This window comes from Melanotaenia boesemani, chromosome 13, assembly GCF_017639745.1.
Source record: "Melanotaenia boesemani isolate fMelBoe1 chromosome 13, fMelBoe1.pri, whole genome shotgun sequence".
Taxonomy (NCBI): Eukaryota; Metazoa; Chordata; class Actinopteri; order Atheriniformes; family Melanotaeniidae; genus Melanotaenia; species Melanotaenia boesemani.
In genome coordinates this window covers 25,103,296-25,118,493 of record NC_055694.1, presented here as the reverse complement: position 1 = coordinate 25,118,493, position 15,198 = coordinate 25,103,296, and the positions used below count along the sequence as shown (strand labels likewise).

General features: G+C 36.7%; 1 protein-coding gene across 1 annotated transcript in view; it reads left to right on the top strand.

Annotated features, from left to right (window-relative positions):
• The first annotated feature begins 3,206 nt into the window (after positions 1–3,206).
• Positions 3,207–15,198, top strand: part of LOC121651419 (V-set and transmembrane domain-containing protein 2-like protein) — a 47,775-nt gene continuing 35,783 nt past the window's right edge. Inside the window, exon 1 of the mRNA XM_042003614.1 lies at positions 3,207–3,530. Coding sequence (XP_041859548.1) covers positions 3,413–3,530 — 118 coding nt within the window. The 5' untranslated portion in view covers positions 3,207–3,412. The remainder of the gene's footprint in view (positions 3,531–15,198) is intronic.

Below are 15,198 nucleotides of genomic sequence, written 5' to 3'. Positions count from 1 at the left end.
GTTGTCATCCTAGAAGAGAGACCACTGCCACTGGAATAAAAAAAATGTCATCACAGGATAATGGTGATCACTCAGAGGAACTTTGTACTGATTTACAGTGACCCTGCCTCTAAGGGGACAACTCAACTGAAGCCATGACAGCAAAGTGCACCCCAGAGCAAAACAGGGCCACCAGACCGGATCCTTTCACTGAAGGGATCACTGGTTCATATTTTCCCCCCTAGTTTCTCATCGGTTTGTACATGTACCACCCTAACAGATTTATATTTTTAGCAAACAATTGATTCCTGTGTGAAACTGACAAGACTAAATGGACCCAAAGAGTTTGGCAAAACAGATTATTTTCATCTTTAGTAAAAATCAAATTTCAGCTTCACCATTTTTAGTGAGAAACTTTGAGCAACTCATCTTTTTCAGACTCTTGTTCAGTGCCTCTCTGTATTATGAAGTTTATCATTATCATTTAGTGCATCATGTCCTCTCTGGACCCCAGACCATGATTCCTGGCAGGAAGCAGCATGGCTGAGAGGGAACAAGGGTTACTTAATGACAGATGCCACATCTGCTGCCTTTCCTAAGTGTCTTTACAAACCCTAATATCATTCAGTAACAAGATGGGTAGAACAGTGGGGCGTCGCTTGCATACTGTATTGGCAGAGGAGGCGAGGCCCCATGCATCTCTTATCAGTGATTATGACTGCAGCATGTTTAACAGCGGTTGTACAGCAATTTCACAGTCGAGGGGAAGGAGAATAATTGTATTTTCCAAATGACTGAGTGCAAACACTGTACACCGCTGTGCTGTTGGGATCATCTCCTTTGGTAAGGACTGAGAGTAGAAGGGACTGTTATTGATAGTGAGCCTAGGGATTGATAAATTGCATGAAATGGGCAGCTTACACTATTTGATTTGTACATAAACTAAAACTGAAGCTCAACAGTAGCATCTTTTAACCTTTAACTATGGTGGCTTTTATTATGAACACCACTAATAAAAAAGCAGATGACCCGTCTCTTTGTTTCAGGCTGGAAGGATTTTTATTAAGTCAGATGTGACTTTATCAGGTTGAAATGTTTGTGCAACAACTTTAATATTTTTCAAATATAAATACCTATTAAATTCATGACTAATTCAGACTTAATGCTGATTGGTAAATTAAACAGCATTATAATTCAGTTCATCTAAAAAAAGAAAATGGGCTAAGAATGGTTGATTGTGAAACAGATTATACAAAAATATTCTTTACTCCATATAAATCACAGTCTATTCAATCAATTCTTCAAGCAACATTGCTGTCACTCTTCTTTAATTAAATCATTTGGTTCAATGAGTACAAAGCACAGAAATAAAAGGCATGCTAAAAGAAACATGATGCAGGGGAAAGACCAGTAAGAGCTTGGGGCTGACATATTCAATCATGAGCATACTTAAATAGACAGCATAGTAAGTTTAATGCTGCTGACAAGGAAGAGAGCGAGTCTGGAGCTGGCCACTTGTTTAACATCCCCTACTGTTAATAATGACATAAAGGAAGTCTCAGTGGGAGACCTGACCTAGTTGGTTTAATGACAAAAACCACTGATTACATTTGAATTCTAATTGTAGAATTTATTTAATTTTAGAAAGATGCTGATTATAGGAGTGGAAGGGGGATCAAAAGGGAAAAAAAGCTTTGTTTCTATGCAAATTTTTATCTTTAATTTAATCTTCTGGCACAACACACCAATCAGTTTATTCTCTATTTCTTAACACCATCAGCTCTGCCTCACCTCCTTACAAATACATTAAATTTTGTTCACAAAATCAATACATTTTCACCCAGAAGACAATCTAAAAACAAGGTTGTTAATAGGGGCTGTGTCCAGCAGCAGGGGCAGCAGCTGGGGCTGAACTCAGCTATTCTCACTCTATGCTGCAGAAACACATTTATTTCTTCTAATTGTTCTACTGCTGCCTGGCAAAATATTGATAATGTACATGCCCCAGTAAGTAAAGCCTAATGACTCTGCAGGGGAAAACTGGCCACAATTTGGTGATCATCAGAAAGGCAACAGATAGTTTTAAAAGTAAAATATCAAACATCTGTTTTTCCATTCCTCCTATGGTTTCCTACAGTACTTCCATAAAATATAAAAGGCAGTTACCTTTTTATGTTCTTTCAGAAAGCAATGTCTTGGACTAAAAAAGTGAAAGAATTTATTTATTTACTTTCAAAGACAGTTGCAGTCATTCAATCCAAACAGGGATTTGACATTTAAATAAAAAAAAATATGACCCAGATCAAATAAATAAGTTAGAATTTAATTAAATAAAGTATTTGGATTATTAAAGTAAATTAACAGATTGTGTTTTACATTTAACCTTATGCAGATTTTAAATAAAGTAGTTATCAGCATTTTAATTTCATTTTAAGAGTAAACATAATATTTTACTTCTACTACATTGGAGATCTGATGTTTTTATTAGTCTACAATATCATCAGCAATCAACTGAGATAAGTTGGAGAAATATAAGATACAAGGGGGTTCCTTTTGTCATTTGGTGAAACAATGTGAAAATAAATTACCCTGGTGATGGTGTCGTAAAAAAGGTTTGAATATCACTAATGATTGTTGGAGCAGTCACATGCTCTTCATAAAAGCCAATAACCCATGTCATGAAATAGCTTGTACGTGGAAATTTAATCTACAAGAGTTTAACTTGAGACCAACGCTGAGGCTGTCTATCAGGACCATGGACAGAGACACATCCTCACAGGTCCAAACGAGGATGGAGGAAAAGAGAGCTGGACAACCCGCAGTTACAAAAGGTAAAAATCCATTAATAAATGAAGACATAAATAAAGTGTTAAATTATATTACGTAATACTTAAAAGCTTCGCTAAAGTTTAAGCTAAAGTTTAACATTTAAAGGCCATTTATTTCTTTAGATTAGTTGTCTAGTTCTCCTGTATGTTTGTCTGTAGAAAAACACATCCATCTTTTGTTTTATTAACATTTTAAAAAGATTGCAGAGCATTAAATTATATCTGTTTTTATGCGCATTTCCATGATGAAAATTTAACGCCATTAAGTTTCCGATTACAGGATGATTGTTTTTAATATCACTCCTCTCAAAACTGATATTTCCCACCGCAAGCCGCGTTACCTTCCGTTGGATAAAAGTCTCCCTCCGCCGCATGTAGAGCCAAACGAGTGAAGGCAGAGCCACGCAGTGAGTCAGTCAGGCTGCTGGCACAGAAAAAGGCTGCGCCGACTTCTTCGTTTCTTTAGTCTTCACTCCTTTGCTAAGTAAAACAGTTCACTTGGATATAAAAACAAAGAAAGAAAAGAACAAAAACAACATTTTTCGACGCGAACTCCGCCCGATGTGAAAAGGAAAGAGGGGAAAAGAAGAGAAAAAAGAAGAGAAATGGGAGCGTTCAGGGTGCTGCTTGGGAGTTTACATTACATGGGACTCTATATGCAACTTAGTGTCTGCACAAGGCAAACTGGACACCGCGAGATCGAGAACCACATCTCTGGGAACGGTAGGTGTAAGACTCATTTTCTTTTGTAAGAGGACATCAAACGGTCTGTGGAGAGGATGGCATAGGTAAAGCCATCTGCTCACAGGCAGAGGAGGAATTAAACAAAGAGCAGCGCACAGGCTCGGGTGGCTGGTGTTGATTATATGCCAAGTAATGCAAATCAGTGTTTTCTTTGATTGTGTTCTACATATCCTACTAAAGTGCATTTCTCTGCCATCCACACAGAAAAAATAGTTTTGATCTACACCAAGCTGTCATTTATACAAACAACCTTTAAATTCAGAGCATTTGAAGTATACAGGGCTGAAATCTTATGAGCTGTGTTCCTCTGATGTATGCTGAGCCAGTTCTCATGACTGATGGGATTTTATCTTCTGTTAGAGATGCAGCTCTTCATCAGCACTCACCATCCTTCTTTCTTTCCAATCAGTGATGATGTTGGCTGATGAATGGATGTTAAGATACTTCTGAAGTGTCCCAATGAAATCTATACTGAGCAACCACTCCTCTGGTTCAGATCCGCCCCTCTTCTCTCCCATCTGGAGCTTCTTGAAATGGCTTTCAGTATCTATACTTGACTATGCCACAGAGTTTAAAGTGAATGTCACAACTTGGTAACTTTGACGCAACCTGCCAATATCTACAGGTGTCACACGGGCTGCCATATAAAGAGGACAGCTTTGAATCTGTATGGTTCAAGACTAGCATCTAAAAACACAACGAAATATTAACCAGAACATGTGGCCACAGCTTAGATGAAATGCCTCTTCTCTTTAAGAAAAGCACAAATTTGCAGAAATAAACATATTTACATGTCTGTTCACATCTGCATTCATAGAAAGTGAATCAATGAAACTGAAAAGACTTGTGACCCAGTTTTTTTATGCAGCAATGACTTAGGACAGAATTGAAACAAAAGAAATCTGACTCAAGATTCTTTCTTTCAAGTTATGTCATACCCTTTGTAAAATTATTGTACAAATCTGTTTAACTATTATTTATCCTGCTAACAAACCAAAAACAATTAAACTTAACCAGTAACAAAAATGTAGTTGACAAAAGCAAACACGTACAAATAAATCTGAGTCATGTTAGGCAGAAAAATCTCAACATCAAGTGAGTTGAAGTCTGGTCCTGTGTTGGACTGGCAGCCTGCCCAGGATTATTCTGCCTCTTGTCCAGTATCAGCTGGAATAGGCTCCATCCCTCCCTGTGACCTTGACTTGGGTTCATCCATCCATCCTCTATGGAAAATGGATGGATGGGTGGATGGTAACTCTTATCCAACCAAGCACCCTTTTGGTCTTCTTTTGGTCTGCTTTTTGTTTTTGAACCTGGGTTCAGTACATTTGACCATTAAGTCCTGGTGGATGAACACTAATTGCCTTTCCGACAATGTTGTGACCAGTTAAGTTTTAATATTTGTCTCTAGTTCATCCCACTATCAGTTATGTGGGCAGTTGTTTTGAGTTTGTCCAGAGATCCTAAGATCTTAAACAGTTTGTGTTTGTTTAAAAAAATATTATCCGGTGGTTCCACTTATTTAGCAGCATCCTGTCCTGGAATATAATTATGGAATTGGAAATTATTTATATACACCATGCCTGACATTTTCACCTCCTTTCAGTGATATCTAATTAATATTATTATTGAAATGTCATCTGCATCTGTTGATAAATGATTTCAAACTAAATATTGATATAAGCCTCGACATGCAGATAAGGTTATATTTGCTCTGCTTGTGACTAAATTCTCTTCTTGAATTTCTCTGTGTTGTTAATGTAGGAGGAATTTTACAGTTTTGCTGAAAAATGTATAAAATATACCCACATATTATAAATCTAAAATTATTCTTTATTTTTGTCCAAAGGACTCTAGCTTTGGATGATCACAGTGAGAGTAGAAATTACATTTAAATTCTGCTGAAGACCATGTATCGATATGATCTTCACTATGATCATATCAGTATCAGTATTGGCCAGAATTAGTTAGCAAATAATTGAAATAACAGATATCAGCAAGAATAAAAAAAAAATGCAACTCAGTTAAAAACAAATCTTGGTATTTGTCATATTTTTCTATGCAGATCAATATAAACAGTATCTTCTGGCTGGTTGTTGCATCAGAAACAAAGAATCTGAATCTGTTCTTGAGCTGCATAATGTGTTTGTGTGTAGAGATATTTTCGAACATTGCATGTGGGGGATTTTTATGGAAATGAGGGCAGATACATTTGTTTTTGTTTTGTCCTAAGGGTAGACAGAAAGAGGAGGGCAACAAGAGATTTAAAACTCTTGCAGATACAAGTGCATTACCAGATTTTTGTAATGTAAGTCCTAATTGAAACACTAAACGGCCTTGCAGTGTAATAATTAGTAAAGCATGGTGCATAATACTGTTGTATAGAGTTGTGTCTAATGGGATTTTCTGATGGAATGCTGGTATAATGATTTGTTGGGTGGAGATGATGAGAGGATAAAACCACTTGAACTAATATAGCACCTTTATATAAAGGACATTTTCTCACTTACTTGGACTGATTTCCTTATGAGACTAATTCAAAATATGGGTAAAAATGAAAATAAGTAACATAAAAGATCATGAGGATAGGGTCAGCTGAGGAAATCGAAAGGCTCTCATTTTCTTCGTAATCCTATGTAGTAAAATTGCCATTTCTCTGTGGTTTTTAAGCCCCTGAGTCATGATTTATCCCGCTTTACCTTCACTAAGATGTTTTAGGAAAAAAAAAAGTGGGAGTGATTTTCACAGCTTTCCAAACTACATCTGTCCCGGCGCTGTTTTAGTTATTGATACTTTTCAATTACCTCCTTATTAGGAGCAAGCAAGGCGATTATTCCAGCCAATCAATGGCCTTAATTAATCAGTGAAGGGCAAATGCCCTGTTCTGTCAGCAGGATGCTAAAACTTTTCTAAGAAAAGGAAATGAAAACAAGGAAATGCTAACATTAGCAGAGTTTCCATTTCCAACTTCAATCATAGTTTCCTCTTCATCACTATACAACACAATACATTTCCATCCCTTTTAATGGTGAAAAATGAATTCCTTCCTTAGCAGCGCTGAGTAATCCATCTGTGATTGCATCTTGTGTCCTCTTGCTGTTCTGATTGCCACCACCACAGAAACCAGCACCATTCTGACTCCCTTTATTAGATTGAATTTCAGCCATTTTTTCAGTTGGCATTCAAGGAATCCTTAGTGGCTGCAGCACCACCTCAAAAGCTTTAAGCATGGCTAATTCTCCACTCTATGGCAGTATTGGAGAGGAATTAAGCGGATGGATGTGTGAGTATAAATCCTGATCTGGCTTTGATGCATCCACAGTCTGCTAGAGTTAAGCCCTTCTTTTTAACTTTGTCTTTAAATGTCCTTTTCTAATAATCTGTGTGTTGTATGATATAGGCATTCGGGAAAAGGGGGACTACGAGCAAACAAAAACACTAAGGCAGTGATATCACACTACTGTTGGACTATTAAATATTTAACAGTGGCCTATGCAGTATCACTGACAAACAGGCAGCAGCAGCAGCTTGTCGGGTTTACTTGTTTCTACTGAATCAGACACCAAATGCCCCCATCTGCTGCTTGCCCCCCACTCACTTAGAGTTCACTTGTGATGGCGGCGGTGCACCGACATGACAGTGGGGTTCCTTACATTATCACAGCAGAGAGTAGAAAAGAAGAGCTCGTGAAAAACTTAATCAGGTGCACTGATTTGTGATTACAGATACTTGAGTATTCAAAAATGAGTATGAAAGTTAGCTTTACAATAAAAGTTTTTTTTTATTTAATAACAAAAAAATAATTATGTATGCTTAACTGTCTATATCCATGTCTGTTGCTGCCCCATCTGATACGTGTGCTCTCAAAAGTCATAAACCCACATCAACCTCAAGCGGGCTGTTGAAGGCCAGTAGATAGGAGGGTGTTCAACTCAAGGAGTGATTTGAAAGAGCTTGCTGTTGTGTTAAGTGTGTGTATTATGTTTGTGCTATATTTGCAAGACTTAGCAAGACTAGTACCCTGACACATTTACAACCCACACTGAGCAGCAACTAACATAAGCTAGTGATGATAAATTTATCCTCAATTCTTTAAACTCTGAGAGATTTTTTTTTTTTTTTTTTTTTACAATTTTTGGTCTACCTGTTTTTTTTTTTTGTTTGTTTGTTTTGTTTTGTTTTTTTCTTTTTTTAATACATATATAAGCTCAACCCTTTTAATCACAGTCAACATACAGACATTTCTGTTTTTCAAAACAGCCTCATTTGTCATATTACGGGGCTGGAATGATGTAAATTGATTCAATAGAAAAAACACCATAAAGGCCAAGCAAAACAAGAAAACAGAGTTAATTACTAACAGTACTTTGTAGAAATAACTCACAGATCAACAGTGTTTTTAGCCCATATCAGTCTCTTAAGTGTTGGCTTTCAGGGGAAATAATATTGGCTTTGAAACAAGCACACAACAGAAGCTATTTACATATTTACTCTTTTTTTCTTTTTTTTCTTTCTTACTTTCTTTCATTTTTTTTTTTTTTTTTGCTATTTAAAGTTACTTATTTTACTATTTATGTATTATCCTCACAAAACCAACTTCAGCTCAACTAATTTTTGGTACCACCACGCATCAAAAATGTTGGCTCTATTCCAGTCATAGAGGACCATTATTTTTGTTCTTTTCAGACAAAGATTTAACTTTCGTGCCGTTTGTTGCTCTTCGGTTGCTCCTGATTGGATGTTACTGTATCTTATTGGTGGAAAGCTTGACAGGAATTGGCTTTATCATCATTTCCAGCTCAAAAGAGAGGTCTCTTAGCAACACGGTGATGATAGCCATCTTTTATTTCTAATTGCAAAAATGGGCTAAATAATCACGCTACTATGGATCTCACATTGAGGATTTACCATACAGAGTCCCTGAATAAACTCTACATTTTGTGGTTGGAATGTAAACCTCATGGATCGACCTTCTTTGTGTTTAAGATGAGAAGTCCCCAGGGGTTGGATGGTGCTATTCTGAGACATACAACACACTGTGGTTTCTCTTCATTACCCACCATTAACCATTACTTGACTTGGTAAAGCCTAGGGGAAGATATGCCTCATCATATTTTCTTTTTTTGTTTTTGGTAGTTGTAATCTCTGTTGTTGATTCATCATTGTTTGCCCATTGGTACTTTCACAAATTTGTCCATGTTTTGCTAGGAGTACAAAAACCATAAATTGTATTTACCTTAAAATTTAATGTAACGATTGGTTGCTGATTATTGCCACAGATTGCAAGGAAAAAAGAAGATTAAGAAGATCAGCCAGTTGCGATTGTAGCCTCACGTATTGAGTTGCATTCTTAACAAATTTAAAAGGGACATTACCCACAATGTAGAGCTCACATCTAAGTAATTTTTTGTCAAATATAACCTTTACTTAGAGACCAACTTCAGTCAAAATCAAGTCTCTAACTTTGCATGTTTGTATGGTTTTTTTGCTACGAGACTTCTAAGCAAAACAGTCAGTCAGAGCCATTTCCACCTGCCCAGTCTCGCCACAGCTTGTGAAACTGGGAAGCATGAAGCAGTTTCATATTCCAGACTTGAAACTTGTCACGTCAGGAATACTGTAACCAGTAAGTTTTAAACTCCATTAGGTGTAGTTTTTTTTGTTTTTTTTTTTTAAATCCTTATTAACATTTTGAACATCTAAACCTTACCATGTACTTGTTACTAATACTACTGTACCATTAGTGAGGGGAAGCGAGGTACAAACATGACAATATTCTGCTGGAAAAGATTGGAAATAACAAATTTAAGTAAGCAGTGGTTTATTGCCACACACCAACCCCTCCTTCACCATTAAATGCTTTTTTTGGTCCTATTTAAGAGTGGCAAATGTCAACATCATGATGTCAAAACACGAGTAGAAACATCATCAATATTGTAGCGATCAAAGAAGAAGAGGAAGTTTTTTTGCCTTTTATTGGAAAATTGCTCCATATTTTCCTTAAATCGATGTATACATTTAACAATGATGATGCTGTGTTGGATATAGACTCAAACTGCCACGGTTTGTAACTTTAAAAGAACTAAGGAGCGAATTCTTGAAACCATGGGGCTAACTTGTCAGAGCTAATGGTCGGGAACAAGCTTTATCTGCCTTTAGCAGCAGTGTGCTGACAAGTCAGACACTTTCATATTTATGCAAGGTGATGCTTTTCAAAGACCCATTCAGTTGAAATTTGGTAATATTGTAAAGTAAAATCAAGGGTATGATTTTAGGAAATTAGATTATTATTTTCATAAAAAAAACACACATCTTCAAAATGTAATTTTGATTAGCTGAGATGAGTTTTTAGGGGTTTAATCGGTTCTCATTGAAGTCATTTCAGCTGCCTTGAGGAACTCATAATGCATCCCTCTATATACTGAATCCCTCTTTTTTCTGCATTACAGATTCATCACTAAATGACTAGGGCAATAATTGATTGTCAGGCTGAATGAATGAAGTGTAACGAAACGTCTGTTCAGTCTAATTACTGGACTACTGCTAGTTTCCACTAACAGTGCAGTATCTGCAAAACAATTACTCCAACAGTCTTTTGTTTCCCTGCTACAATACTTACTCTTCTCAGATGAAGCATGAATAGCAGTTGTAGTGCTCAGTCTCAGAGTATCGAGTTATGCCTTGGGTTAAATGTAGAAAAGCCACTTTTGACTTGCAGAACAAGACAAGACTCATTTTAACTTTAATGAAGATGTTTTATCTGGACACACATAAAAAAAAAAAACAGGCTATAATTCTGGTAAGACCGCTCAAGTATTTTTGTTAGCTGAAAACAACAAATACTTAGCCGTTTCCAGACAGTTAAACAATTTCAACAAATAATTAAAACTGATAGCTTGTTTCATCCCCAAACATAAGCCTCTACATTCCTGCTTAACTGTACTGCGCAATGTCAATAAAATGTCAAATTGCCTCGATGTTCTTTCTTATTTTGCTGCAGTCTAAATTTTGTTCAGACATTTACTCTTGCCTGTCTCCCACTGCCGGTAACTGTCCTGCTCAGACAGACATAAATAGTGGAAGAAGGGAAGCATCAAAACAGGCAGGAAAGATGGGTGAGGAGAGGGGGACTTGCTGACAGTTTTAAAGCTTGTTGGCACTCAGCAGTTGGAGAAGCCAATGTATTTAGGTCCTGACCTCAGTATATACTCCTCACTGAGTAGACAAGTGCTGGAGGGCAGCATGGGATAAACTGCAAAAAGGAGAGAAATTATTAAAGCAGTTGCATCTTTCTTTTGACAATACACAACTTTCTTTTCTCAGAACTTGAGAATAAATCACTTATTTATCTGCTGGCTTCATCTGCATGTCTTTTCACAGATACAGTGCACCTAAAGCTGTAAGCAATGTTTTTACATTACTTCGTGTTGATTTGGCTTCCTGCTATTCTCTGCTCTACATGGCAGTTGTTGAACTTTAAGCCTTGGAACTAGATTTCTTACCTCAAATACGGACAAAAAAACATTTATGTAGATTTACATAATTGATTATATTGAAAGAAAATTGATTATAAATTAGATTTCCTGGAAGAATAACATGATCAACTTATGTGATCTATATAGTGTTCTCAGAATCTTGTCTGATTTATAACTTTGAATGCAGTTTATTTCCAAATAGCAATCAGTCTATAATCCTGTAAAGATCAGTCTCAGGTCCAAGTTTATGATTGATAATCTGACTTCACTACTGACAGAAAAGCGGTTCTTGAAAATTTAGGAATCTCAAGCTTAAAAATCCTTAGCTGTGTTGAATATTTATCATTTAAGGTCAGCAGTAAGCTTCTCAATCAGGCCTAAAAGAAAAAGTATGAATGAATTTAAATGATGTCCCAGCACTTTATAAAACACTGTTGATTAAAAGTTAAAAAGGGGTATTGGTTGTTATGTTTTCTGCCATTCAGTTAAAGTAGCGTTAAATCTTACAGAAGTCAATACTCAGAAGCCTCCCTATATCAATACTGTTATAAGGAGACTGTGGTGGATTGGCACACTTGGAGTGGTCAAAACACCAGTTTATTAACAAAATTGTTTTGGCAGCCCTGTGCTTAGTAAAAGGGACATTTTTTTTTAAATTTTGAAGTTGCCATTATGAAGTTAAAATTAAGTGTGAAATAAAAATATCCTGAACAATTTGGCCCTAAAGAAAAAGAGAAGAAGACATTATTAGACTTCAACCAAGACATTTTAGACAAGTAATTACCTGACTTAAATGTAACTTGCCTTGCTTTTTCTGATCTGAATGTCTTAATGCTAACTTTACAACAAAAAACTTTCTTCACCTGTCTCTGGAACAAAACGTGAAGCATCACGTAAACAGCATTTCATCATAACGATATAAAATCCTGGACATTTTAAAAGGGGAAGGCCTCGTTGTCCTGGTAACCAAGTATGTGGAGGAGCAGCTCGTTGCACTCATGGATTTTATGATTAATTTTCTTCCAGCTTGTTAATCACTGTTAAGAGATTGTGCTCATTTGATGGATTTCTGTGATGTCAGGCTTGTTTTTACTGGACAACCTGGTTCTGAGTTGCATTGATCTTTTTCTCCCGAGTCAATCCAGAGAGAGACTGCAGGTTACTGCACAATACTAGAACACAATACTAGAAAAGAATAAAAAATTGGCACATGTTGTCTATAATTTGGGAATTTCTATATTTTAAAATTCAACAATGCTGAGGCATTTTCACATCACACAGTACACTGTATTACTCTCTGTGTGGTAGTTAATTATTTGGATTTAATTTCTTTAATTATTTTGGAAATATGGACAAGATAATGAACCAATATGGGGGATTTAACTATAAATAACACTTTTGGATTGAAACAGCTGTTTTATTTATTTATTTTTTCACAACGAATCATCCTGACTGAATGCTGTTAATTTTTTTATTTCCATGCAGAAAAACAAGGATTAAGTGGCTTCTCAGCATTTATTTATATTTAGAAAAGAAAAAGACTATGTAGAGACAATAGGAAGGAAAATAATGATGTATTCAAAGAGTAATTAAGTTGCCACCCATTGTTTTAGAGTTGTTCCGTTGCTGCAGTCAGGAAGGACAAACACTGACAGGCTACATCCGATACACCCACCAAATTTATCAGTCTAACCTGTAAAGAAACATGGCAGCGGTGTGCGTTTGGTGCTCATTGGCTGACAATGTGTACTTACACCTTTTGTGTCCTCCATCATTCTTACCCCTTCTTTCTTTTCCTCGCCTGTCACTGTAAAATCTGAATCCCCCATCCCCCTCCTTCCCCCTCGATCAGAATGCTCGCTTCAAAATCGACACAAACAAGCTTCGGGGTCAGCTAACAGTCAAGGACTCTCCCTCTGTCTTTCTCCACAAGTGCCGTCTGTCGTGTTCGTCCTTCGTTTTCTTGCAAAGCACTTCGCTGGTGTGTGTGTGGACATACTTTAAAGGAGAAATGATTGCAAGCAGCTTTCAGCATGGCGGTCCAAAACTACAGTTTCTCTGAGGTGTCCTTCTATAACTGAAACTCATCTCCCGGACTCATCATCCAATCCGCAAGTGTGTGTGCACATGCATGTGTGGAACTTTGTGCAAGAGATGATAAAGGCAGCTTTGAGACAGATGATCCAAACCCTTTGTGTTGTGAGTGTGTCTGCCTGTCTTTGCATGGGTGTACACTGAGAATTGTGTGTGTGTGTGTGTGTGTGTGTGCGCGCGCTTTAAAAGATGGAGAAGGGGAAAGAGTATTCCCTCTATTGCACTCTACATGATGATGTTGGGGGAAGAGCTTGACTGTGAAAACTTGTCTGAGAGAGTGTTGCTTATCTTCTATTAGACACATTACTGCCAATGTTGCCTTCAAAGTGAAAAGACACATACACACTTACAAAGACGCAGAAAGGAAGAGACATACACACTTCTCCTGGGGAGGCACTTGGCAGGATTCATCTGTTGGCAGTCTCACTGAGAGAGGAAAGAGGAGGAAGAGGAAAAAGACAGCAAAGAAGGGAACGTGATGTATCCATGGTCCAGGATCAGTCATTTGCAGCCTGAAAGAGCTTCTCAGCCTGCAGTAGGCTGCCATGTAATTTAGTAAAGTATCATTGTTCTTTGGAATCTCTCCGATCTGTTAAATGTTTGCTTTTCAGACTTTGTAGCAGTACACGTAAGTCACGTGCTAGTTTGAAGATGATTACTCATGGCTCATATTCTGAAAGTAGAACTGATTTTAATCTGCAAGAAGATGCTAAAAAAGAAGCAACAGTTAGGATTCTGGCATATTATGGTACAGCAAAAACACAATGCCTCAACTTTTCAGGAAACAAGGCTAAAAATAATTAAAGACAGCATTGCATATTTGTTTCACTTTGAATTTACTAGCAAAAAAAGCTCTTTTAATCTCCTTTAATGCAAAAAATAAGCCTCCAAGGGCTCAACATATATTATTGGCTACCATGTAAAATCCATGTTCTAATTTACATGTTTACCTTCCAGTAAAAAGATTAGCTCTGAAAAATGGAGTCATTGGCCACAACACTGATATATGTGTCTCATGTTTTAATAGAAAGGAGCATCACATGGTAAAAACATGTTAATGTAAAGAAAAAAAAACAGAAAGATGCTGTGCTGCAGTGTGATCCTACAACCTTGAACTGCTCACTTTTCTCTAGTTTCATAACAATCTGATCTCAGTCAGTAGCTGTCAGTTCATCCATTAGAGCAGACCAAAGCTGCCTTTGTATGTTTGACTTTCTCTAAATTGCAGGTTTCTTTAATTGTGCCATACACCTGTCCTCTCTCCTGACCTACCAATGCTTCACCACCTCACCATGGCAAGGATGTCATGCTGTAAAGCAAATCTTGCAGCTGCGTAAGGAGAAGTCTCATGGCCCTGTCTCAGTCCTTTGAAATTAACCCATCACACAATCAGCAGGCGTCATGACTTCAAGCATATCATAGAAAATGACTTTGAAGATTGCTTTAATGTGTTTGCTTCTTACACCGCCTTTCATGTGTGTGATACTGAGAAAGCATTTACATTTTGATTATTTTCTTTAGCGCTGTTTCAAGAGCCGCCTGGAAAGGTTATATTATTCATACAATTCACGTCATGCTTTTGGTATGCAGCTCTTTTACTCTGCTGGGCCCATCAAGTAAGTTCTGGCACAGATAACCTTTTTTTGTTTGCTTTATGTTTTCAAAATGTAGAGAAGGTCAAATATTCCAAAGATATCAAGCCTAATTAAGGTATGATGAAGTCACAGAAAGTTCTATTCGATTTGAAAGAGAAGTCATTAAATATTCAAACATGTGTTGAAATTCTTATTTCTCTATAAACTATGAGTTTAAGTTTATACTTAAGTAATTTAAAATATAGCAATGTGACATAAGTGAATAAGTGTAGCCATTTTATTCTTTTATGTTAATAGCTGTTTAATCATTTAGTGAATAAGGAAATGTGTTTTTACATAAATGTTTAGCAAGAACTTTTTTTTTTCAATTAACTCTTAAGAATTGACGAACTTGCTTAAACAGTCCTTTGTATGTAAATGGATTGCTGTATGATGACCAGAGATATTAAAGTTTACTATCTTGATGCAAAATCTCTGGCATAA